Consider the following 27908-nt stretch of genomic DNA (forward strand, 5'->3'; position numbering starts at 1 on the left):
GGAGGAATTGTTACCTGTGGCAAGATGTTCAGTGCAACAGAAAGCGGTGAATTAAGTTGATTGAGGAGAGAACCAGATGGGAGATATGTGCCGGGTAAAGCCGTGGCTAAAATGATAGTCAACGCAGTTTCAGTGGAATTTTCTGAAAGGGAACTGGAGAAAAGCTCAGGGAAAAAGAAGTTGGCCGGGGGGTTGGAGGGGTAAAGAGCAGGAGATTGAGTGGAGGGTCCAGCTGGTTTGCTGTTCCCAAGGGTTGACACTGGTGTGATGATCTGTATTGTGCAAGCCGACGGTACTGCTTTGGAAGGCAGTTATGTGTTCTTTACCTGAGGGGACATCAATGCTGATTACAGGTATTTTCACATGTTTCATTGTAGTCAGGATATTGAAATACAGCTCCTTCAGGCCCGCCTCATCTGAGAGCCCCAGCACTGCATCTATGATCAGGTTGTAGGCATCATTTATCAGCTGCACCTATGGAGGAGGAAAGATAAGAAACATTCCACACTGGTCATAGAATCAGACATACTAGGATCACCTCAAGCTAGCTCATTAAATGCTGCTTTCTTTTATCCTAACAATCTGCTTCCCAGAACAGTGTAAGAGAGAGCTTTGGCATGTATATCAGTTCTTCTATCCCTTCCTTGGCAATATCTGATGGAACAGTGTAGAGCAAGATCTACTCTGTATCTTCTCTGTCTTTAACCTGTCCTGGGACAGTTTACTGGGACAATATAGAAGGAGCTTAGGTGAAGACTGTAGGTGTCTTTTCCACTACCTTCCTAAAAGGTCCACATAAAATGTTGAAATCTTTGATCATCTCAGTTAAAAATTTATTTTCTAATTTAATCTTTGTTATCTATATCCTATGCCAGAGTCAGTCTTTCAACCTAAGGGTCTGGCCCAGACCTGATCCACCTTGGGCTCCTACGTTCACGATGCTGTGGAGAATGTTGTTGCAACAAATTCAGACTGAGGCCAGTCTTTTTAATTATTTTGTGAACCTTAAAGACATACAATTTACTATCCATACACCTTAAACGTGAGAAGGTCTGCAGATGCTGGCAATCTGAAGCAACACACACAAAACGCTGGAGGAACGCAGCAGGGCAGGTAGCATCTATGGAAGTGAATAGATAGTTGACATTTTGGGCTGAGACCCTTCTTCAGGACTGAGAAGGAAAAGGGGAAGATGCCAGAATAAAAAGATGGAGGGAAGGGGAAGGAGGCTAGATGGAAGGTGATAGGTGAAGCCAGGTGCAGGAAGATGTTGGGGAAGTCCAGAACGAGGGGTCACAGTTTGAGGATAAAGGGGAAGCCTTTTAGGACCGAGATGAGGAAAAACTTCTTCACACAGAGAGTGGTGAATCTGTGGAATTCTCTGCCACAGGAAACAGTTGAGGCCAGTTCATTGGCTATATTTAAGAGGGAGTTAGATATGGCTCTTGTGGCTAAAGGGATCAGGGGGTATGGAGGGAAGGCAGGTACAGGGTTCTGAGTTGGTTGATCAGCCATGATCATACTGAATGGCGGTGCAGGCTCGAAAGGCCGAATAGCCTACTCCTGCACCTATTTTCTATGTTTCTATATTTCTTCTCGGTCCTGTAGAAAGGTCTCGGGCCAAAACATTGACTGTTTATTCACTTCCATAGATGCTGCCTGAGTTCCTCCAGATCGTGTGTGTGTCCCATAAACCCTCAGTAGGGGCATAAATAGATTTGAGACTATTTATGGGCGTATAGCGAGAAGTAGGAGGTGCAAATTCTAGGGCAAAAGGTGCGCAAAGCCATGAAAGTATAATAAAATAGGACAGTCCCACCATACAGTGTGATCACGACTGAACTGGTTAACAATGCAGTCCTACATTCCTCACCCTCATGGTGACCCACTGGCTGCCCAGCCACTGCTAAAGCTACCAGAGAAAGCATCGCCTCGAGTTTTATTACCTCATTCGGAAGGTAGGAGAGAAATGGAATGTCCAACTTCTCACACTGAACCGTGAAGTCCAAAAAGATGGATTTGCAGGAACGTTTGGGGTAATAGACGGTTGGTTCATATCCCTGTCAGGAAAACAAAGCTGGGATTATCAGTGTTTCATTGACAGCTTCTTCCTGTTGTCAAAGATCTAACAACCTCTATTCTAGGGTGGCAGGGTAGTGTGGTGGTTGGCGTAACGCTATTACAGGGCCAACAAACCAGGTTCCAATCCGCCGTTGTCTGTAAGGAGCCTGTGCACTCTCCCGTAATCGCATGGGTGCTCTGGTTTCCTCCCACATTCCAAAGGCACACCCGCTAGTAGGTTAATTGATCACGTGGGTGTAATTGATCACTGTAATTGATCACATGGGTGTAATTAGGTGGTGTCGGCTCTATTAGACCTGAAGGGCCTGTTACCGTCCCAAATCTCTAAATAAATACGTTTTTATTTCTCATCTCTGTACCCAGCCTCACCAACAGAATCTCAGCCACTGCTCCCCACGCCACAAGACCATTAACCATAGGAACAGAATTAGGCCATTCAGCCCATCGAGTTTGCTCTGCCATTCTATCACGGCTGGTTTACTATCCATCTCAGCCCCATTCTCCTGCCTTCTTCCTGTAATACTTGCTACCCTGACTAATGAACAACCTGTCAACCTCTGCTTTAAACATACCCAATGATTTGGCCTCTACGACTGTCCATGGCAATGCATTCATCAGACTTACCACTCACTCGCTGGGTAAAGAGATTCCTCCTCATCCATGTTCTAAAAAAGCATCCTTCTATTCCGAGTCTGTGTCCTCTGGTCCTAGACTACAGAAACATCCTCTCCACATCCATTCTATCTAGGCCTTTCAATACACGATAGGTTTCAATGAGACTTCCTCCCCCCCCCCCAAACTCCAGCAAGTAAAGACCCAGGGTCTTCAAATGCTCCCTGTACATTAACCCTTTCATCCAGGGATCATTCTGATGAACCTCCTCTGGATCCTCACCAATGCCAACGCATTTTTTCTTAGCTAAGGAGCCCAAAACTGCTCACCATATTCCAGGAGCGGTCTGACCAATGCCTTATAAAATGTCAGCATTATATCTTTGCTTTTATATTCACCCTGAGAAGGGTGAATGTACGGAAGGCAGCTGGTCCGGATGGAATACCTGGCCGTGTGCTCAGGGTCTGTGCAGGGCAGTTAGCTGGGGTCTTCACAGACATTCTTAACCTGTCCCTGGCCCAGGCAGTTGTCCCCACAAGCTTCAAGATCACCGCTATCGTGCCAGTGCTGAAGCATTCCACTGCCACGGGCCTGAATGACTTCCGTCCAGTTGCACTCACCCCCATCATTGCAAAGTGCCTTGAGAGACTGGTTCTATCACATCTGAAATCCTGTCTGCCCACTACCCTGGACTCCCATCAATCTGCCTATTGCACCAACAGGTCAACAGAGGACGCCATCTCCACAGCACTTCACTCTGCCCTGACCCACCTGGAGAGCCCCAACTCTTACCTCAGAATGCTGTTCATTGACTTCAGTTCGACATTCAATACTGTGATTCCCTCCAAGCTGATTGCCAAACTTCACCAGCTTGGTATCACCCTAATCAGTTAAGTTAGACAACCTCTCCTTTTCCACTCTCACCCTGAACACCAGCGTGCCTCAAGGCTGTGTGCTGAACCCTCTTCTGTACTCTCTTTTCACCTATGACTGCGTTCCTGTACGTGGTTCTAACTCCATAATCAAGTTCACAGACAACACCACAGTGGTTGTCCTGATCAGAGGGGATGGCGAGTCGGCCTACAGGGACGAGGTCCAGCACCTGGCTGCATGGTGTGCTGACAACAACCTGGCCCTTAACACCCAAAAGACCAAGGAGATCATTGTGGACTTCAGGCATGCTAGGAGCCACACTCACATCCCCATCTACATCAATGGAGCTGTAGTGAAGCGTGTACCAAGCTTCGGATTCCTTGGTGTCCACATTTCCAAGGATCTCACCTGGTCCCTGAACTCTTCCGTGTTGATCAAAAAGGCACAAGAAAGCTCACCTCTGTCCCAGGATACTGACGGACTTTTACCACTATACCATTGAGAGCATACTCACCAACTGCATCTCAGTGTGGTATGGCAATTGTCCCGTATCGGACTGCAAAGCACTCCAGCGTGTGGTGAAAACTGCCCAGTGGATTATCAGCACCCAATTGCCCAGTATTAAGAAAGTCTACCATAAACGCTGCCTGGGCAGGGCGAAAAGCATTATCAATGATGCATCTCACCCTAACCATGGACTTTTTACTCTCCTCCCATCCGGTAGGCGCTACAGGAGCCTCCGCTCCCGCACCAGCAGGCACAGGAAGAGCTTCTTCCCTGAGGCTGTGACCCTGCTGAACCTCACATCACAGCGCTAAGCAGTATTGCACCCATATTGTACTGTCTCAGTACTTTTATATTTGTGCGTTGTAGCACTTACTTTTTATTCACAGTTATTTTGTAAATAACACTATTCTTTGCATTTCTGGTTAGATGCAACTTGCATTTCATTGGCTTTGTATCTGTACTCGGCACAATGACAATAAAGTTGAATCTAATCTAATCCTCTCAAAAGGTAAAAACATGGATGTAGTGCTGAGGCTTCCTGCTGCCTCCCTAACCACTTCCATTCCTGCAGATTCCCCAGCTCCCAGCACTTCCCTAGATCGGTTCCCCAACACTTCTCCAATTTTGACTGCTCCACCACAGCCGTGCCTTCAACTACCTGGATCTGCACTCCAGAATTTCTTCCATGAACCTCCAAGATATCTCTCATCCTGTAAGACAGCCCTTAAAACCTCCCAGCCTCGGCTTACCCGCCCTAGGATGTAGTTCAGTGTCAGAGTTAGTCTGAAGTTCCTCCTTCTCATTTCTCATATTTCCTTATGACACAAGAGGCCAGTCCGTGGTGAGCCACCCCATCAGTCCCATTCCTTCGCACATGTATCTCCTTACAAGCTATTTTCTCTCACCTGTCCCAATTTCGTGCAACCCACATACCCTGGGGCAATTTACAAGGACCAATTAACCTACCGGCGCATCCTTGGGATGTAGCAGCAAACTGGAGCATGTGGAAGAAGACCATGTTGTCACATGGACAGCACTGAAATTTCATATGGGTAGGTTGCACTCAGGGTTGAAACAGGTCACTGGAGCAGTGAGACAGCAGTAAGTGCTATAGCGGTTGGGATGTTAAAGGTCCCCAAGACTCTCTTAAACCATGCATCTCTGCCATTACTTTGTAGTGTTAAGTTTCTATGGCTTGCATGCAAAGGGGAACTGGACACAGATCGTCCTTTGGAGGGCAGTGTACCAGGTGCTGTGTGGGCTACATCCCCTGGAAGAGGCAGGTAGGCCAGCTCTAGGAGATCAGATCTTGTAGCAGGTATGTGCCTTTGAAGACGGTACTTGGCTGCAAGAACAGCTGGACCAGTCTTAATCACCCGAGGGGTTTGGAGATGAGTTTGCCTGAGTAATTTTCCCACATTAATCCTGGATTTTTGTCTTTCCCGTGGAGTTATGTGGCCGGGTGTGGGGCAAACTACTCAGTGACACAGTTACTTTGTTAGGCCAGTGATCTTTTGTGTGAATAAATCTTCATATTGCCGCACCATAATCATGGCGTTCTCTCACCGATGGGGTTACAGGAGCACTTTTACCCAGTCCGTGTCGGAGAGTGGGCACCAGTCAATGCCCCATACCATGGATATGGGAGCACAGAGGGTAATAACTTCCTCTTCGCCAGCACCCCTCGTGCAGGGAACAAGTTAATAATGGATTTGTATCCATGCCAACCACTGGGAAATTGTTTCCATCCCTACTGGAGCAATCAGCAGCAGCAGAACTGTGGCCTCTTTTCAGGAATGAGCTGAAGGTGGAATTATCCAGTTTATAGGTTGTGTTTCTTCGTGAGGAGCATTAAACCGTCTCAGGCGGGTTTCACAATCCCAACTCTGCCCAGGGTCAACATCTGTTGTTCAGCACCGTAGGCACAGGCTGGTGTCTCTGAAGCCTTTCTCACTGCGGAGCTGATAAACGCTCAACTATAAATTATTTAAACCATTTCACTCTAAAAAGCCTCCACATGGGAGTTATTTGTAGTGCTGAACGATATCGCTTAAAGAGACAGGTTGGCTAATTTACCCAGAGAGATCTCAGGTGTGTCTGGGTTTTCTGAGCCCTGATTTAAATCAGTTGAGCCATTTTGAATATCCACAGGAAGTCCTCAAAAATACTTCCTGTCAAGTAGAGTTTGACATTGACAAACTTTAGCCTTAAATTTTAATATGACAGGATATCATGTTTGAAATACAAATTGTTTGACAGAGAATCTTATAATTCTTTAGAATCATAGAGTATAGAAATGAGCCCTTTGACCTAACACACCCATGTTAAATTTCTACACTAATCCCATTTATCGCAGTTGTGATGGGAACCCTTGTTCTGGTGAGGGTTTACAGATTTCTCAGGAAGAATACCTGGCTGTGTGGTGAGAATGTTTGAGAGCTGTGGTGGTACCTGAGGCTGGTGAGAAGCACAACATCAGTCTGGTGCCATTGGATTGGGGTGCGCCCCCGGTCATCTGACACTCAAGCTCCCTCTGATCTGACTGGTCACCTGCTACATCCCAAATCTGTAACAGAGGAGCTGGCCTTTTACTCCAGCTGTCTACTGTCATTAGCAGTGTCGGTTTCCTCTCTCTTGGTCTAGCATCATCATCTTCCCTGTTCTCCTGCTTGCCCGCATCTGGTCCAGAACCTTAGTTTTTGCTTGAGACTTGTGGGTGGAAAGACAGCTGGCTGGTTTGGTTGGCTTAGGGCTTCTTGGCTCCCTCCACTGTCCCGTGGAGGACAGGTGAGGAGCTTATCCACTCCCTCGTGCTGTTTTGTAAATCTCAGCTTTCACAACCGCGCAATGCCCCAGTGGAAACCAGCAGCCAGCAGTGAGGTGTGCTGCCTTTTACGGCTATTCTCTTTGCAAATTAGTAGAAGGCAGGGGTTCCCAACCTGGGGTTCACAGACCCCTCGGATAATGGCCAGGGTCCATGGCATAAAAAAGGTTGGGAACCCTCAATATAAGGCACGTGACATAACCTGTGACATAAACTTCTCCTGACCATGGGTTGCAGTGTGTGTTATGCAGACGCTTTCATGTTGTGGGGTTCTGCGTGTGTCCGCTGGGTCTCAGTGGGAGTTTATGATCCACTCCATGCAGTGCAGATAGACTCTCCCACTGCAGCACTGAGGGAACGCTGCACTACCTGAACGTTGTCTCGTGTGTGACTCCTCAGTACACAACAGATAATAAACACAAGAGGTTCTGCAGATGTTGGAGATTCATTGTAACACACACAAAATGCTGGAGTAAACAACAGATGATCTGCTTTCGTTGCTTGGCTGATTAAGGGAGCTTGCAAATTGATCACCCCCATATGAGCTGTGTGCAAATTAATTGTCTCCATCTGGTTTGTGTACAAATTGATCGTCCCCACATGATTTGTGTGCAAACTTATAGTCTCCATATGATCTGTGTGCAAATTGATCGTCTCCATATGACCTGTGTGCAAACAGATCATACCCCGTGCTGACAGTGCCATTTTACTGGTTGAAAGGTTTTGATGAAAATTTTTGGAAATGTAAATTTATTTTTGATGAATCACATATCCCATCACAGGAAGAGGATTCAAATTATTTCAAATATCTTTCTACTTTCATTGTGACCTCAGCCCCTCGGGGGGTGGGAGGGTGGAAGGGTGGGCAGTCGAGCAGAGAAGGAGTGATGACGTGACTAAATTAGCTGGACACAGCCATATTGGAAAATGTGCCCATTTCTCACCCTCTTTCTCACCATCTTGCACCCTGCTCCTGCTCCCTCAGACCACTAACCCCATCCCATTCCAGCAACCCACTCCTGCCCATTCCCACCATCCTGCTCCCTGCTTTCCCAAACCTTTTCCCCATTTCTCCAGTACAATCCCACGCACCCTGCTCCCCATTTCCCCAGTAGCAACCCACTTCCCCACCCGCCTCCCCATTGCCCTGATCACCATCTCATTCTTTTCCATTTCCCCCGAGTGCCCAACCACCCTGTTCCCAATGTCCCCAGGATTAACCCTGCTCCACATTCTCTCAGTCCCCATTGCAGCTCACTGCAACCCCGCTCCGCATTCCCGCTGCTCCCCAGCCCGATACCTACGAATGAGCGAAGGTGCCTAGCACACACCAGGCCGATAGCTCCGTTCTGCTCCTGGCCACAAATCACCAGTATGGTTGGCTGCTTCCTGTGGAGAGACCCCCGTGGATAAGCCTGAATGAAGAGAGATACAAAAAAAAATCATTGGGTTCTGAATCACAATGTCAGCAATTAGAAGCTTATCTAGCTCAGAATCACTCCTGGAGGTCTCATCCTCTGAAGATAAAGGGAGACTTAAATCTCTATAGTACCTTTTTCAATCTCAGGACCTCCCAAGTCAATGGAGGACTCTTTGAAAGGTTGCCACTGATGTAATGTACGTAATGTGGCAGCTATTTTGTGCACAGTAAGATCTCATCATTGTAATAATGGACACATAATCTGTCTTGGAGGTGGACCTTTGGCTCACTCTGAGTGTTGGTCCATCAGGAATTTAGCACAGACCACGGTACCATTCCAAAGAGCCCGGCTGCAGTGAAATCCATCCAATGCACCCTGTGGCCTTAGCTTGGTTGATGAACACTTGGCTAAGCTCCAGACTGGACACCATCAGAATGTGTTCGAGGATGAGGAGGAGCATCACCTGTCAGATATTGGTCCTAAAGTAGAGAAAAGAACAACTACCTTCTGCTCGTTCACACTTTGGATTCAGTCAACCTTTTAAAGAAATCTGGCAGCTAAGAGATTTATGCATTTGGTAATATTTTGATCATTCTTTTTGAAATATGTGTAATTTCAAAGGCAGCTATTGAGAAAAGATTGACCATTTATAGTTGTTTGGAGGAAAATACAGAACAGGCGTACAGAAATGATCACTATCCGTCATGCTGCAGCGAGGAAAGCTGACAGATTCTCTCCTCTCCAAAGCTCCCAGCTGTTCCCTCCAAGTTGTCAAGCCTCGCTGACAATTACAGAAGATCTAGCCCTTAATGACATTAATCCTACTTACTTCTGGCAAAGAAAATGAATGAATAAATCTAGGCTGCTCACAGAACTCTTGGAGCTTGGTACACCTTGTCAATCTTTCCTGAAGTAACTCATGTCGCTCCATAGCATTGTCTGTAAGGCATAGATCTACCCAGTGGCCATTTTATCAGTTACCTCCAATACCTAATTTTTTGTGTTTGTGGTCTTCTGCTGCTGTGGCCCATACACTTCAACGTTGTTGTGCCTTCAGAGGCACTCTCTGAACACCATTGTTGTAACAAGTGGTTAGTTGAGTTACTGTCATCTTCCTGTCACCATTCTGACCAATCTCCTCTGACCTCTCTCATTTACAAGGCGTTTTCACCCACAGAACTGCCACTCACCGGATTTTTTTTTTTGGCTGTTTTTCACACCATTCTTTGTAAACTCTAGAGACTGCCGTGTGTGAAAACCCCAGGAGATCAGCAGTTTTTGAGATACTCAATCCACCCTGTCTGGCACCGACAATCATTCGACGATCAAAGTCACTTAGATCACATTTCTTCCCTGTCTGATGTTGGATCAGAGCAACATCTGAATGTCATACCTATGCCCGCATGATTTTATGCATTAAGATACAGCCACAGGATTGGCTGATTATAGATATACATTAACAAGCAAGTGTACAGGTGTAATTAATAAAGTGGGCACAGAGTGTATGTCCTTGTTCAGGTCGTAACACTTCCCCAAGTTACTCCCTGTGTTACGGATGCTGTTGGAGGTGGAGAATGATATCTGTGCTGAGCACTCTGGCCTCGGCACAGACATTATTCCCCATCACTAACATTTCAACAGCTCATCAATAAGCAGGGAAATAAACATCTTTTAAAACATTCTCAGGACTTCCCTCCATCAATACATGTAGCAGTTTAATGCCAAATTCTTGGAGGCCTCTGACAATCCTGGAGATGGTCGTGGATGCAGGAGGGATAAAGGTACATAAAAACCAAAGTGATGAACACTTTACGTTTCCTAGTTGAGGCAACAAATAAAAAAAAATAAAGGAACACGCTTAAATCTGCCTGGAATAGTTGTTAAGTCAGCAGTTGAACTGTGTGTACAATTACATACTGTATTATAGACAGAGCGTCACAACCGCAAAGAATTTTATCTAGAGTAATGCCAAGGAATTTAATCTTTGATAAGAGATTTTTGAGATTATCAATATTTTGACAAAGTAAATGTAATCGAGGCACAATTTCAGTCAGCAGGGCAAGAATATTTGACAGCTCAGTGAGGGAGATTTACTCTACACCTTACTCTTCCTGCCCCATATCTAGGTATATTTGGTGGGTTATTCAAAAGGAGCTCTTTGCTGAATCAGATCCATGCTCTGGGAGTGTTGAGGGTGTTTTACTCTGTATCTAGGATATGCTGTCCCTGCACTGGCAGTGCTTATAGGTCAGTGTTGAGGGAGCTTTACTCTGTCCCTGCACTGGGAAGGTTCACAAGACTGTGCTGCGGGAATTTTAGTCTGTATCTAACCCATACCGTCCTTGCACTGGGAGTACTTGTTAGGGCTGCATTGATGGAGTTTACTCTGTATCTTACACCTTCTGCCATGTCATTACAATGCAGAATCTGTGTCTGTTCCTGCCTACAATCGTTGGCTGAGGAATGTCGTGCCTTTCTGCTGCCACACAACCCAACCTGAAGTCAAGAGTTGTCCTGTAGTCAGAACTGAGTGTTTGTTACCCTGGCTCAAGTACTTAAATCCCCCCCCAAAAACCTGGACTACCTGCTGAGCCCTAAGTAGTGATGGCACAGCCATTTAACGTAAAAGCTTTAAAGAAAAGGCTCAGTCTAGCAGGAGGTCTCAGTTTAATGCCCAGTAAATCTGGTGAATGAATTCCAAGGGCAGACTTCAGAGAACAAAAGACTCATTATCCCAGCTGAATGCTTCCTAAATTGACATCCTATAGGTCATTGTAAGGCAAAGACAAACCCCTTAAGAGGGAAGCATAGAATTTGGAGCTGCAGTTGTTAAGTACATACCTGGACAAATAAAACTGCAAAAAAAAAGGTGTAGTTCCATGGGAATTCAGGTCCTTCCATTTCAATCTACCAGCTGAACCCAATGGAAATGTTTATCTGAGCATCATTTCCGTTTTGCAGGTATTAACTGCACATCCTAATCCCCAGTATGGGGCGTAGGAACCCTCACGTCAGCTGTAATACCCACCATATTGGTTTTCACTGGGTCCAGGGATGCTTTTTCAGAAGCTTCTTATGCTGTGTGATTTCACCAGCGGCCGAGCGAGCATTTGGGGTGTTTCAGAATCAGAAATCTAGACGGAGCAGAATGCCCTTTTGGAGTGAGGAAGGTATTAGGATGATTAGAGGGACCTTGTATTCAGTGTCTATGACCACTAGAACTCAGATAATTGTGTGATCACTCAGGTGGAGTGTGATGTTCTCCTAAGGGGTTATTCCCTTAATGGAGAACGCCTGTGCATGACTTTGTTTAAAGTGGCACAGGCACTCACCACACAGACCTTGACAGATTGGGACCAGGGTCCAGTGGCACAGAATACAAGATGACTGGGGACCCGTCACTGTTGCAGCCTTTCTTGATCTTCATTGCCACTGTGATGTGCTGTCATCTTCTGACAGCTTCAGCTGGGTCGCTCTTTGTTCAGAACCTCCCCCTTGATATTCCCACCACGGGTGGCCCCATCGGCAGCTAAACTGCCAATGGCATCGAGCTCAGGATTTCGGGAACTCAGAAGCCTCTCAACTATGACAAGGTGACAATCCTCAGATTGTGTGTGTGTGTGTGTGTGTGTGTGTGTGTGTGTGTGGGCGGGCTGTGGGTATTGGTGCACAGTAAGTTTGTATTCACAGTGAATGGAAGGGTTGATGAACTGTAGGTTGTACACAATATGGAAGGTGCAGAGTTGGGTTGAGTGTGTAGCGAGCTGAGGTAGGTGCAGATATGGCGGAAATGCAGAGTATGAGTCTGCGTAGAGTGACAAGTGACACAGAGTTCAAGGCACAAAGACAGCGTGAGAAGGGGCAGAGAGTAAGTAGGATGGGGTGACCCACCTCAGCTGCAGAGGCCAAAACTTCACCAGGCATGTCACATGCCCAGTTCACCCTCAGCTAGACTTTCTTCATCTTCTCCACCTCCCCTGCTCTAAGGAACAAAATCCAAGCTCTTGGCCTCCCCTGCACTTTAGCTCCTGAAGTCAATGCAGCACTGGTTCATTGGATTTACCACAGGATGAGGGATTGTTCACCAAGAGAGACTGAGTTAAACTGGTCCTTTTCCGCTGTAGTGTTGGAGAATGCGAGTCATCTCCCGAGAAAACACAGGAGTCTGGGAGTAATCGATGTGCTGGATGCCAAGAGGGTGTTTCTCAGACTGGAGAGCAGAACCAAAGGCATTTGGCATAGGCAAGAATTTCCCTTTAGTAATGGTTGTGAATTTTTGAAATTCTCTGCTCCAGGGGGCTGTGGATCCTCAGTGGCTTCAGAGTATTTAAGGCGAGGGCTGACAGATCTTGAGACGTCCAGAGGAAATGGGATTGGATGATAAAGCAGACAAGACATAGAGCAGCTCTCTTCACCACCACCTTTGCCATCCTCTGTCTGTGGCCTTCTGTACTTAAGGATTTCCTTTCTTTACCGTAATATACATACTGCTATAACAAAGCCCGAAGCTAGTTTGAGGACATTCTTGTTTCTCATTCTTCTTTTCATTATTTCTTTCATTTATATAGTCTTACGTGCTGGGCACATCCCTATAGGTCAGCATGTACAACATTGCCTGGACTTCACAACTTTAGCTACACTTTACCCATTGAATGACCACATTATTTCAACCTACAATAGACATTCCCTGTGTTCCATTCATTGGCCTTCCCAGTTTCTCTACTAGATGAACTCATCAACTCGTTTTCTGAGTTCTGCTGAAACGTCTTTGGCCAGAAATGTTAAATCTTTCTCTTTCCACAGAAGCCATCTGACCTGTTAAGTAACTCCAATATTTTCTGCCTTCATTTTAGATTATTAGTATCTGCATTTTTTTAAAATTTTCACAGAACGTCTGGGATCACATTGAATATGTGCAGACTTGACGGGCAATTGAGCAGCTCCTGATCCAATTTCTTATGAACCTGACTATTCCTAATGAATGATGTACAAATTCCATTTGGCTGATTTGCTGTGAGACAACTGAACCCAATGTACTTCTGGCCCAAAGACCAGTGTGAGGGAGAACTGAGCTGCCAAATCCCGTCCTCTGGGTCTGCGGGAGCCAAAGGCTCCTCATAAACCTCAAAAGGATCAATGACATCATTTAGTTTATAGCCAGATTAATAAAAGTTGAAGCTAATTTGATAGGACACAAATTAGACATTTCTCCAGTAATGGGGAACTGCCTTTCATTGGCCTTATCCCAAAATAATCAGATTTTAGACGGCGGAGGCTTCATTTTTGCTGGATTCAGGAGAAAGAGGTTGGAATGCATGAAGATTTTTGCAACACTGTAGTTTTCTTGTGGCCGTCACTTTGTGACTGGACACAGTTTCAGCTTTAACTCAATGAGAGGCAGTCTCTAACCTGCACTCCAGGGGGTTATGAGTTCAAACACTGTTCTCATTCCTTGAGCACAAAAGACTAGATTTGGTGTCTCTTGATGAAAGATCATTAGAAAAGTAAAACAGAACTGCTCCAATTATTTCTTTGCATCTTTATTTATAAAACTATATAACAAGCGACATGATCTATTTAACAGTCAATAAATGTTCTGTGGGATATAGATGATCCCTCCATTATGACCATTTCGGTAATCGAAATCTGCATTTCCAGAATCACTACCCAAAAATCAGAGAAACAGAAAATATGCGCTCATGGAATTTTGAGAAGAAAATTCATAAAAAAAAATATTTTTTGCAACTTGCATTTCTCGAAGCATGAACAGATATGGCTTTGCATGTTTGAAAATTGTGATATAGATTGTTTTCTAAGAACCTGCGGTCACCTATAATCCGTGTTTTACAATTGACCCTGGAAGGCAGGTTCTTTAACGATGGATATGGTAACAATGTTGGATGTTGATTTTATTTTAATTAGTGGTACAGCATGCAGCAGGCCCTTCCAGGTCTTCAAATCATGCCACGCCAGCAACCCTCAATCTTGAGAGGGATTGGGAGAGGGGGAACAATAGTTTATGAATTCACCTCATGGGAGATGTCCAACTGGAAATTGGCAGCCCCTTATGGGCATAATCCATTTAACCAACAGAAAGGCACAGAATGAATCCAAAGTTTAACATATTGATGAAACTCAGCCGTTGTAGTGTGTCATACATGGTTGAATGGGCTGAAACTAACATCTCTGATCTTTCAAAGAATTGTGGATCCCTGGCAAGGGCTGGCTTATATACAGAGTAAAGCTCCCTCCTCACCTACCCTTCAAACACTCTCAGGGTAGGGACAATACAGGTTGGAAGCAGAGTGGAAGTCCTTTTCACGACATGCCCTCCAACAATGCCAGGGTGTATATTGAACGCATGAGCAATAAACGCAGGAGCTCAAAGAATCATTGTTCCAGTGAAAAGAACCTGAGGTAACCCAATCCTTGCAGCTAAAATTTTACATTTTGGTAACATCTTCATAAATTCACCCACTTCAGTCTAATTTCATTTTTTCTGTAATGTAATGGCCAGAATTCATGCTGCGGCTTAGCCAGTGTTGCATACAATATTAGTATATTTTCCCTGATTTTATATTCTGTGCCTTGGCTAATGATGGAAATCCTCCCATATACTTTTTAGATTATAGAGTCATAGAAAAGTACAGCACAGAAACAGGTCCTTCAGTCCATCTAGTCCATGCTGAACCATTTAAACTGCCTCCTCCCATCCACCTTCTCTGGGACCATAGCCCTCCATTCCCCTACCATCTATGTAACTATCCAAACTTCTCTTAAATGTTGAAATCAAGCTTGCATGTATAGTTTGTTCCACACTCTCACAACCCTCTGAGTGAAGAAGTTTCCCCTTATGTTCCCTTTAAATGGTTCACCTTTCACCCTTAACACATGTCCTCTAGTTGTAGTTCCATTCAACCTCAGTAGAAAAAGCCTTCTTGCATTTACCCAATCTATAAATCTTATAATTTTGTATATCTCTATCAAATCTCCTTTCAATATTCTACATTCTAAGGAATAAAATCCTAACCTGTTCAATCTTTCCTTGTAATTCAGATCCCCCAGATCCAAAAATACCCTTGTAAATTTTCTCTGTACTCTTTCAACCTTATTTACATCTTTTCTGTAGGTAGGTGACCAAAACTGCACACAATATTCCAAATTAGGTCTCATCAATGTCTTATACAATTTCAACATAACATTCCGTCTCCTGTACTCAATACTTTGATTTATGAAGGCCGATGTGCCAAAAGCTTTCTTTACAACCCTATCTACTTGTGACACCACTTTCAATGAATTATGGACCTGTATTCCAGATCCCTTTCTACTACCACACTCCTCAGTGCCGTACCGTTCACTGTGTAAGACCTACTCTGGTTGGCCCTACCTAAGTGCAAAACCTCGCACCTGTCTGCCTTAAATTCCATCTGCCATTTTTCAGCCCATTTTCCAGCTGGCCAAGATCCCACTGCAAGCTTTGATAATCCTCCTTGCTGCCCACTACACCCCCAATCTTGGTGTTATCCACAAATTTGCAGATCCAGTTAACCACATTATCATCCAGATCGTTGATATAGATGACAACCAGTAACGGACCCAGCTCTCCACTAGTCACAGGCCTCCAGTCAGAGAGACAACCGTCTACTACCAATGTCTGGCTTCTCCCACAAAGCCAATGTCTAATCCAGTTTACTACCTCATCTTGAATGCTAAGCAACTGAACCTTCTTGACCAACCTCCCATGTGGGACCTTGTCAAATGCCTTGCTAAGGTCCATGTCAACAACATCCACTGCCTTGCCTTTATCCACTTTCCTGGTAAAGTCCTCGAAAAACTCCATAAGTTTGGTTAGACCTGACCTATCACACACAAAGCCATGTTGACTATCCTTAATCAGTCTATGTCTATCCAAATGCTTACATATCCGGTCCCTTAAAATACCTTCCAACTACTTTCCCACTGTTGATATGGGACTCACTGGCCTACACTTTCCTGGTGTATGTTTAGAGCCATCTTAATCACTGTTTATCATTTCATGCTACTTGAAGGAATCCACAGGTCTTCCTCATCAGTCGATGTGTACAGTTCCTACAGCCAGTGTTGTCTCTGGTGTATCACAGGACTCCACTGAGTATCCCAGACCGCCACACAGACAGGAGTTACACAATAAAGGACGTCCCATACAGGCCCCTGGTCCTCGCTGGGGTCATTCATCAGGAGCACAGAGGAGCCCACAATGAAAATGACCAACTTTGTGCAACCTGCAAGTCCCAATCTGCATTAACGTTTCCCTATTTTACAGGAAATGTATCACAAACGCACGGGCTAAACTCTCAGCACACACTGGAGAATGTCAACAGGAGGTGAAGGCAGAGAAGGACCCAGGGGTTCGAAGAGTGAAGGTGGTGTCAGTTAGTCACTGTAACTCTACCCTACAACCCACGAAGTACAGACTCTCAGCTGCTCAGCCCAGCATTATCCCATTCCTAAGGAAGACCAGGACTGTGACCTTTTAGTCTTAATTAGTTATAACTGTTTGGTTCAAGTTTAATTGCTTGGGACTAAGTAACAGGGTTGGGTCTGGTTAGCTATTATATAGTCCTGAGAGAATGCTCACTCTCAGAAGAGCTGCCATGTAAATTAACATATTTTGGGGCATTGGCTTAAAGTGGAGACTTTAGCTATGTCTGGTACTCTTTATGTCTTAATCAACATCATAAAACAGGCTACCTTAGCAGTATAATCAAAGGCATGGACTCAAAGGTCACTATCGACCTGAAACAACTGCTATTTATCAAAAGAATTTTAAACTCCCTTCACCATCTGTGTGGAGAGAGCTGGTACTAAACTTTAGACATTCCCCCACATGCTGGACCGCTCTTTCTTCGCTCTTTCTCTCCATCCATAAGATTTTGAATGCTTTAAATTTCCTGCAATTTTAGCCTCTTCCCTTTCCTCCTAAACCCACCTCTAGCTCCCATTTTTTTCCTGCCAATACCATCACTTTTACATAAGAACACAAGAGATAGGAGCAGGAGTAGGCCATCTGGCCCGCCGATCCTGCCCCGCCATTCAATAAGACCATGGCTGATCTAGCCACGGACTCATCTCCACCTACCTGCCTTTTCCCCATAGCCCTTAATTCCCCTCCTATGCAAAAATCTATCCAACCTTGTCTTAAATATATTTACTGAGGTAGCCTCCACTGCTTCATTGGGCAGAGAATTCCACAGATTCACCACTCTCTGGAAAAGCAGTTCCTCCTTATCTCCATCCTTAATCTACTCCCCTGAATCTTGAGGCTATGTCCCCTAATTCTAGTCTCACCTACCAGTGGAAACAATTTTCCTGCCTCTATCTTATCTATCCCTTTCATAATTTTATATGTTTCTATAAGATTTCTTCTCATTCTTTTGAATTCCAGTGAGTACAGTCCCAGGCGACTCAATCTCTCCCCATAGTCTAACCCCAACATCTCTGGGATCAACCTGGTGAACCTCCTCTGCACCGCCTCCAAAGCCAGTATATCCTTCTTCAAGTAAGGAAACCAGAACTCCAGGTGTGTCCTCACCAGTACCCTGAACAGCTGCAGCATAACCTCCCTGCTCTTAAATTCAATCCCTCTAGCAATGAAGGCCAATATTCCATTTGCCTCCTTGATAGCCTGCTGCACCTCTAAATCAACCTTTTGTGATTCATGCACAAGCACTTCCAAGTCCCTGCGCACAGCAGCATACTGCAATTTTTTACCATTTAAATAATAATCTGTTCTTTCATTTTCCCTTCCAAAGTGGATGACCTCGCATTTACCAACATCGTACTCCATCTGACAGACCCCTGTCCATTCACTTAACCTATCTATATCTCTCTGCAGACTCTCTGCATCTTCTGCATAATTTGCTTTTCCACTCAATTTAGTATCATCAGCAAACTTAGATACACTACACTCAGTCTCCTCTTCCAGATCGTTAATGTACATAGTGAACAGTTGCAGACCCAGCACCGACCCCTGTGGCACACTGCTCACCACTGATTGCTAGCCAGAGTAACACCCATGTATCCCAACTCTCTGCTTTCTATTAGTTAACCAATCCTCTATCCATGCTAATACATCACCCCCAATCCTATGCATCTTTATCTTATGGATAAGTCCTTTACAAGGCACCTTATCGAAAGCTTTTATTCCCCAATTGCCCCCATTCCATTATCCCTATCTCCCAAACAAGAGAAAATCTGCAGATACTGAAAATCCAAGCAACAACACACAAAATGCTGGAGGAACTCAGCAGGCCAGGCAGCACCTATGGAAAAGAGTACAGTCGACATTTCAGGTCAAGACTCTTTATCAGAAGTGGAGAAAAAATGTACTGTCCTGATGAGGGGTCAAGGCCCAAAATGTCGACTGTACTCTTTTCCATAGATACTGCCTGGCCTGCTGAGTTCCTCCAGCATTTTGTGTGTGTTACCTCTATCTCCCAGCTACTTCTCTCCTAAACTACCAACTAGCCCGACTCCATTCTTTCACAAGCCCTCCACTTCCTTCTCAAGCACCAGATCATTTCCCTTCTTTCTGACTTGCCAATGTTCTCCCACAAACCTCCCTCCCAAACCAATCACCCCACCCCTTCTCTTCCAACCCATCACTTTCCCTCCAAGCCCCCAATTCCATTTCCCCTCAACACTTCCACCTCCACCCCATATCCTCACCCCAACCACCCCAGTCTATTTCCCCCAGTTCAGACAACCCAAGTGGAAAAGAATCAGCTTCTTTTCCCCCGGACACAGGATCTTTCTCTTCTCGCCTCTTGGTCCAGTAGCCCTTATATTAATGCCTGGCCAGCTCAGTTACATCTCACTGGTTATAATTAACCATGGGTCTTTCTCCTGCCTTTCTCTGGATATCCTCACTAAACTCACAGCCATGTATTTTGGGGCTTCAAGTGCCCACCTTTGGGTTGGTGACTGAGGGCACTGCCACTGCTACAGTGGGTATAATATTATTGACCAGAACAATAGCTTCAGGGGAGTGTAAATCTGGCTTGATTCCAGACCCGATGCAGACTGGGAGATCGCTATGCTGAGCACCTTCACTCTGTCCACCAGAAAAAACAGTATCTCCCAGTGGCCACCCATTTCAATTCTACTTCCCATTCCAACACGTCAGTCTATGGCCTCTTCTACTACTGTGATGAGGCCGCACCCAGGTTGGAGGAGCAACACCCTATATTCCTTCTGGGTAGCCTCCATCCTGAGGGCATGAGCATCGGTTTCTCAAACTTCCTGTAATTTTCCCCCACCTTCACCATTCCCCATTCCCACTTCCCTCTCTCACTTATTTCCTTACCTGTCCATCACCTCCCTCCGGTCCTCTGGTGCTCCTCCCCCTTCCCTTTCTTCTGTGGCCTCTATCCTCTCCTATCAGATTCCCCTTTCTCCAGCCCTTTATCTCTTCCCAGCTCTTTACTGCACCCCTCCCCATCTCCCGGTTTCTCCTATCACCTACCACCTTGTACTTCTACCTCTGACTTCTCATCTTTTTTTTCCAGTCCTGATGAAGGGTCTCACCCCAAAACGTCAACTATTTACTCTTTTCCATGGATGCTGCCTGGCCTGCTGAGCTCCTCCAGCACTTTGTGTGTATTGTTCGGATTTCCAGCGTGTGCAGATTTTCTCGTGTTTGTGATTCCAATCTTATCAGTTTCCTGGTACCTACACATTTTCCCGTGTCAGGGGCTAGGATTATGCAGTAGATGGGCGAAAGGCTCTGGCTCACTCTCAGAGGCCTGGTGGGAGGGGCAGGCTTCCAAGCAAGACTCACCAAGACCCACCTTGCAGAAGTTGCCATGGTAACATGTGGGCAGGGACAGGGAATTCTCCCCGTTATCTTGGTAAGTAATCTATCCTCATAATTTACGTACATTTTCTGGTCATTTTTCTACTTGTGGGGTCCCGCTGCGTGAAAATTGGATGACTTCCAAATTGCTTTGTTAGCCGAGAAGCTCTTTGGAACAGCCTGAAGTTGTGATAGGTGCTACAGGAATGCAAGACTTTTGATTCTGATTATAACTCACCAACCTCACAGGAAATGGACAGCATTTATTGCCCATCCCTAGTTAGCCCTGAACTAACTGCTCGCTTACCTACGTCAGTCAGCAGTGAAGAGGGGGTCTGGAGTCAGCATGGGTCCGGGCAGCAGCTTTTTTTCTCTTAAAACACTAATAGTGAATCAAATGGGATTCTTACTAATAACTTGATGGTTTATTTCATGGTCAGAATTATTGAGACTAGCTTTTTATCTGATTGAATTCCCAAGCTGCTGTTGTGGGATTTGAGCTCACGTCTCCAGGTCATTACGCCCGGCCTTGGATTGCTGGTCTAACTGCATAAGCACTTCACTACAGTACTCTTTAACAAGGCCAGGCTGAGGTCTTGGGCACTGGCAAGTGCAGCTGTGGTGACTACCACTGGCAACAGCGACTACCTCAGTGCCTGCTAGTTCAGGGTGGCTGAGGTGATGGCAACAGTCAGAGTTGGCAACTTAGCAGTGTAGGTAGCAAAGTGAGACAAGAAACTCATAAAATGATCACTAAAATAATAGGAATATTCAGATGGCAATAGGACAAGGTGGAATGCATCCAATAATAATCAAAGAAACAAAGGCTGTAATAGTGGGAGCCATAGTTGAAATATTTTGCAGCTCATTAAACATAAGGCAAGAACCAGATGAACAATTTGGGTTAAATTCCTTCTTAAAGTTCAGACGGCCAATTGTCTTGATTGGTATAATGGGAAAAACATTGAAGGAAATAGCTCCGGCTACTTAACAAGAGCAAAGGTGATGTTTCTATTCCATCGCAAGTTTAAGAACAAAGGTCAGATCCTTTAAAGAGAAAACCTAATGTTGTGGATGTAAGTATTTCTGACAATATTTGATAGTTGATGGATGAGATGCTTGTAACCAATTGGAGATCTTTCCTTCTTTCTTTTTAAATCTTTTTATAAGTTCTCAAAATTATAAACTCAATAACAAAGTTGGTACAAAGAGATTCAAATAATGTTAATCAGCATATATAAAATGAATTTTAAGTAACATGGATATAAAAGACTTCCAAACTCATAATGAAATTAATCATTAAAAAAAGAAATAAAAAGAAAAAAATATATAAACAAAAAAAACCCAAAAGAAAAAAAGAAAAAAAAACCCAAAAAAAAAGCAAAACCGGGCTAGACCAATAGCTTGTATCAGACACGTACAGTAATGTCGTTAACTCCGCTCCTCTCATCATATAACTTAAGTTTAGAAAAAAGATTCAGAAAGGTCAGATTACATCATATGAAAACGTTGCATAAAAGGTTTCCAAGTTTCTTCAAATTTAACTGAAGGGTCAAAAATATCACTTCTAATTTTTTTCTAAATTTAAACTTAATATAGTTTGAGAAAACCATTGGAATGTAGTTGGAGGATTAGTTTCCTTCCAGTTCAACAAAATAGATCTTCTCGCCATTAAAGTAACAAATGCTACCATTCGACAGGCTGAAGAAGACAAAGATCTATGTTCTACCATTGGCAATCCAAAGATTGCCGTAATAGGATGGGGTTTTAAATCGAAGCATAGAACTGTTGAAATAATATCAAAAATATCTTTCCAATATTTTTCCAAAAGAGGACTGGACCAAAACATATGAGTTAAAGAAGCCACTTCAGAGTGACATCTATCACAAGTAGGGCTTATATGGGAATAAAAACGAGCTAGTTTATCTTTGGACATATGAGCTCTGTGTACTACTTTAAATTGTATTAATGTATGTTTAGCACATATAGAAGAAGTACTAACTAATTGAAAATTTTTTCCCATTTCTCTATAGGTAGGGAAAGTTGAAGTTCCCTTTCCCATTCATTTTTGATTTTATCAGATATATCTGGCTGTAATTTCATAATTATATCATAAATTATTGCTATTAATCCCTTCTGCAAAGGATTAAAACCTAAAATTTTATCAAAAATGCCAGAAGGATTTGAAGTCGGAAAGGTAGGCAACGTAGTATTTAAAAAATTTCTTATTTGTAGGTATCTAAAAAAATGGGATCTAGGCAAATCAAATTTCTCAGATAACTGCTCAAAAGACATAAGGCAGTTATCCAGAACATGAAAACCTATCATACCTTTCGTTTTCCATATCAAAAAGGCTTGGTCCATTACCGAGGGTTGGAAAAAGAAATTAGATATAATAGAGCTTGATAACATAAATTCATTCAGGCCAAAAAATTTACGAAATTGAAACCATATTCGCAATGTATGTTTAACTATAGGGTTGGAAATTTGTTTATTCAATTTAGATAGTGCAAAAGGTAGTGAAGTTCCTAAAATGGAAGCTAAAGAAAACCCTTGTACAGAATGGCCTTCAAGGTTTACCCAATATGGGCTTGGAGTTATATTCCAATCTTGTGTCCAAAATATTAAATATCGGATATTAATTGCCCAGTAAGAAAATCTTAGGATAGGCAATGCCAAACCACCCACTTTCTTAGATTTGTGTAAGTATTTTTTACTTAATCTGGGATTTCTATTTTACCATATGTAAGAGGAAATTTTAGAGTCAATAGTATCAAAATAAGATTTAGGGATAAAAATCGGTATCGCTTGAAATAAATATAAAAATTTGGGTAAAATAATCATTTTAATAGCATTAATACAGCCAATCAGTGATAGAGACAAAGGGGACCATTTAGTAATCAGTTGTTTAACCTGATTAATTAATGGTAAAAGGTTGAAATTGAATAGATCCTTATGTCTCTTAGTAATTTTAACTCCCAAATAAGTAAAATAGTCAGTAATCACTCTAAGTGGAGAATTTCTATAAATAGGAACCTGCATATTTAATGGAAAGAGTTCACTCTTACTTAGGTTCAGTTTATAACCAGAAAAGCTACTAAACTGAGCAAGCAAAGTTAATACTGCCGGAATATATTTTCCTGGGTTAGAAATATATAATAGTAGATCATCTGCATATAGTGATAATTTATGAGTCTCATTTCCACGAGTAATACCAAATATATTAGGGGAGTCATGAATGGCAATAGCTAGCGGTTCCAAGGCAATATCAAATAATAATGGACTAAGAGGGCAACCCTGCCTAGTACCACGGAATAAATGAAAGAAAGGGAATCTTTGATTGTTAGTAAATACCGAGGCCAAAGGGGTAAAATATATCAGTTTAATCTAGGAAATGAATATCGGACTAAAATTGAATTTCCCAAGGGTATTGAATAAATATATCCATTCAACTCTATCAAAAGCTTTCTCAGCATCCAATGAAATAACACATTCTGGAATTTTGGGTGAAGGTGTATAAACAATATTCATTAATCTCCTAATATTAAAAAAAAAGAGTAACAGTTTTTAATAAATCCAGTTTGATCAGCGGAAATAATTTGGGGTAATACATTCTCCAATCTCGTTGCCAATATTTTAGAAAAAGTCTTAGAATTGACATTCAGCGGAGATATAGGCCTATAAGATGCACATTCAGTAGGATCCTTATCTTTTTTAAGAATTAGGGAAATAGAAGCTTGATAAAAAGATTGTGGTAATTTACCTATTGACACTGCATCCCTAAAAACACTGCATAGCCAAGGAGTTAGTGTAGTTGAGAAAAATATAAAAAATTCTACTGTAAATCCATCTGGGCCAGTTGCTTTACCTGAATTCATTGAAAAAATAGCACTCTTTATTTCCTCTACTGTAATAGGTACATCTAGATCTGAACGTTCATTAGATGATAATTTTGGAATATTCAGTTTCTTAAAAAATTCATGCATTATAGTGGAGTCATCAGAAAATTCTGATTGATATAGGGAGGTATAAAATTCTTGAAAGGATTTATTAATCTCGTCATGGTCAACTGTCAAAGTGCCATCTTGTTTACGAATCTTAAGAATCTGTCGAGGCCGATTTCAATTGATTAGCTAAAAGTTTCCCAGTTTTATCACCATGTATATAAAATTGACTCTTAGTCTTGATTAATTGACTTTCAATCGAAGATGATAATAAGAGATTATGTTCCATTTGAAGTTCAACTCTCTGTTTATAAAGTTCTTGATTAGGAGCTATAGAATATTTATCAACTTCTTTAATCTTGTCGACCAGTTTAAGCATTTCCTTATTAGTTCGTTTTTTTAGTCCAGCAGTGTATGAAATAATTTGTCCACGAATATATGCTTTAAAAGTATCCCAGAGTGTCCCACTGGAAATATCATCCGTGGAATTCGTTGTAAAGAAAAACTTAATCTGTTCATCAATAAACCTAACAAAATCTGAATCTTGAAGCAGTGTTATTAAATCGCCATTGTCTAGAATTAGTAGAGGTATCCCTTAGGTTAATAAATAATTTCAACAGTGCATGGTCAGAAACAGCAATAGAATCATATTCGCAACCCGTAACAAAAGGAGTTAATTGAGAGTCGATAAGAAAGTAGTCAATTCTTGAATAGTGCTGATGTACATGTGAAAAAAATGAGAACGCTTTGTCATTTGGATGTAAGAATTTCCAAATTTCTGAGATTCCAGAGTCAGTCATAAAAGAGTTAAAAAGGGTAGCCGATTTATTCGGAAGTGCTTGATTAAACTTGGATCTATCTATCAAAGGATTTAAGGAGATCTTTCAAAGGCATACATTGATAGGTAGAATCTCTCCATCTGTGCTCTATCATTCCACGAAACCAGGTGCTATCAGGATTGACCATAAGACCAAAAGATACAGGAACAGAATTAGACCATTTGGCCCTTCTAGTATGCTCCGCCATTCAGTCCTGGCTGATTTATTATCCCTTTCCACCCCTTTCCCAGCCTTCTCCCCATAACCTTTGATGTCACTGGTCCTAGATTCTCCCACTATTGGAAACATCCTCTTCAAGTCCATTCTATCTAGCTCTTTCAATATTTGATAGGTTTCATTGAGGTCCCCCTTTCATTCATCTAAACTCCAACAGGTACAGGACCAGAGACATCAAACACTCTTCATGTGTTAACCCTTTTGTTCCTGGGATCATTCTTGTGAACCTCCTCTGGACTCTCTCCAATGTCAGCACATCCTCTCTTAGATAAGGGGCCCAAAACTGCTCACAATACTCCAAAATGAGGTCTGACCAATGCCTTATAAAGTCTCAGCATTACATCCTTGCTTTTATATTCTAGTCCTCTCAAAATGAATGCTAACATCGCATTTTCCTTTCTTTCCACCAACTCATCCTGCAAGTTAACCTTTAGGGAATCCTGCACGAAGACTCTCAAGCCTCGTTGCACATTTTATTCCATATCTGTATCTCTGACTTTAATTTTATATCATTCTTTAGTCTACATAACAGTTGTTTGTTGTTGTTTTGTGTTGCATGTAGCACCAATACACCACAGCAATTTCCTAATATACATAAATATATATGATGGATAAAGTTGATCCTTGGCCTCCGATTTTTGAACTTTCTCCCCATTTAGAAAGTAGTCTACACCTTTATTCCTTCAACCAAAATACATGACCATTCACTTCCGAACACTGCATTCCATCTGCAACTTCTTTGCCCATTCTCCCAGTCTGTCTAAGTCCTTCTGCAGACTTGCTGCTTCCTCAACAGTACCTGCCCCACCACCCGGCTGCATTGTCTACCAAGGAAGTTATCCATCATTCCTTCTTCAGCACGGGATCTAAATCCCAGAATTCCCTCCATAACACCAACTGAAGGAGAAAGACTCAGGGATTTAAGAAGGTGGCTCACCATTATGTTCCCAAGGGCAATTCAATGCCAATCTTCCAGGGATGTCCACAAAAATGAATAATAAAGTAACTAAATTATTATGCTATATGACAAACCCATATTCACTGTTGGGTGGATCTACACATCAACACCATTTACTGGCAATACACTGTATCAACACCATGTACATAGGTTATTAGTATGGTATAGGTAATATAAGCACTACCATGTGACTATCAGTGTACAGTCACATTGTACAGTGATATTGCAATTGTATCACTTTGGCAAGTGCTACCCACTTTCAAATCAGTGGAGCTATTTTTTATTTCATTAAAACTAATAGTGTTATAAATGTAATGCCCTAGTTAAGATTTTTACTGCTATGCTGTAGATATTTCATTTTAGAAGTTCTGTAAGAGTAGCCTATTCTGCTTTCAGCTTGTTTGGGTTTGAGCTGATTTAAGAGGCTTTGGTGTTCAGCTTAGGAGCATGGTGTCAGCCAATCAGCATGGTAGAATTGGGAAAAGATTTTAGAGAATGCTGGGTGAGAGGTTCGTTGGTGGGAGCTGGGAGAAGAAAGTAAAGATGCCTGAAGTTGCTGACCCCGTTGCACAAGGTGCTTTGTACAGATGAATGGTTTTGAGGAGGAAGGACCAATACTCCCATGGGAAAGCCCATTTGTTCAAGGTGGATTTTGAGTGACCTTCAAAAGGTAGTGTGTGCTTTCATGCAGACCGAGGGTCCAGCGCATGAGTTACAGACAAGTTCAAGATTTGAGCTCCACCGTGCACATGACTGTTTAAGTATAATGGGCCCTTTTTGGTTTTTCTTTCTTTCCTTTACTAACGGTTTGCTTAAGTTAACATTCTTAAGTGCGCTACTGATTAACGGTATGCAGTGTACAATCTGTTAGTTCTTGCGGGGGGCAGTAAATCACACAGCATTCATACAAACCGGGGTTTGGTTGGGTGAGACATCCCAATCTGACGGGCTTGGCAGGACCAGAGTCATATACACCCTAAACATAGGAAGCCTGAGAAAGGTGAGTTTCTTGCAATGGAATCAAGTGGCTGTTAACGAGGAGTTAACAAGCCGCATTTCCAGAGTTGCCCAGTAGAAGGGGGTTTCATAAATATTATTGCTCTGTGGTTACTTGTAATTAAATACTTGGTCCACTAGTTCAGGGACACATACTTGAATCCCACCATGTTAGATGCAGAGTGTAATTCAGGTGCATAAATCGAGATTACAAACCAGTGTCAGACAACAAATAATGCCAGCAGCTATACTTCATTTGGAGTTTGAGGTGATTTGGTATGTCACCAAAGACTCTGGCAAATTTCTACTGATGTACCCAGGAGAGCATTCTGACTGGCTGCATCACCACCTGATGTAGCGTCTCCAATGCACTGGATCGAAAGAGTCTGTAAAGGGTTGTAGACTCGGGCATGCTCCATCAGGGTCACAAGCCTCCCCACCACTGAAACACCATCAAAAGGCATAATCCATCATTAAGACCCTCACCACCCGGGACGTGAACTTTTCTCATTACTACCATCAGGGAGGAGGTACAGGAGCCTGAAGACCTACACTCAACAGTTTAGGAACAGCTTCTTCCCTTCTTGTATACAAAACTGTGAGGGGTATAGAAAGGATAAATTCAAATAGGCTTTTTCCACTGAGGTTGGGTGGGACTGGAACTAAACGGCATGGGTTAAGGGCGAAAGTGGAAATATTTAAGGGGAACTTCTTCACTCAGAGGGCGCTGAGAGTGTGGAACGAGCTGCCAACACAAGTGGTGGATGTGGGTTTGATTTCAACATTTAAGAGAAATTTGAATA

The 27908-nt window shown here is 43.0% G+C and overlaps 1 protein-coding gene across 1 annotated transcript in view; it reads right to left on the reverse strand.

Annotated features, from left to right (window-relative positions):
* Window positions 1-27908, reverse strand: part of yjefn3 (YjeF N-terminal domain containing 3) — a 132315-nt gene that overhangs the window by 3328 nt on the left and 101079 nt on the right. The window contains exons 3-5 of the mRNA XM_072244111.1: window positions 8203-8313; window positions 1947-2060; window positions 327-474 (exon numbers count right to left, since the gene is read on the reverse strand). Coding sequence (XP_072100212.1) covers window positions 327-474; window positions 1947-2060; window positions 8203-8313 — 373 coding nt within the window. The remainder of the gene's footprint in view (window positions 1-326; window positions 475-1946; window positions 2061-8202; window positions 8314-27908) is intronic.

This window comes from Mobula birostris, chromosome 26 (genome assembly GCF_030028105.1).
Source record: "Mobula birostris isolate sMobBir1 chromosome 26, sMobBir1.hap1, whole genome shotgun sequence".
Taxonomy (NCBI): domain Eukaryota; kingdom Metazoa; phylum Chordata; class Chondrichthyes; order Myliobatiformes; family Myliobatidae; genus Mobula; species Mobula birostris.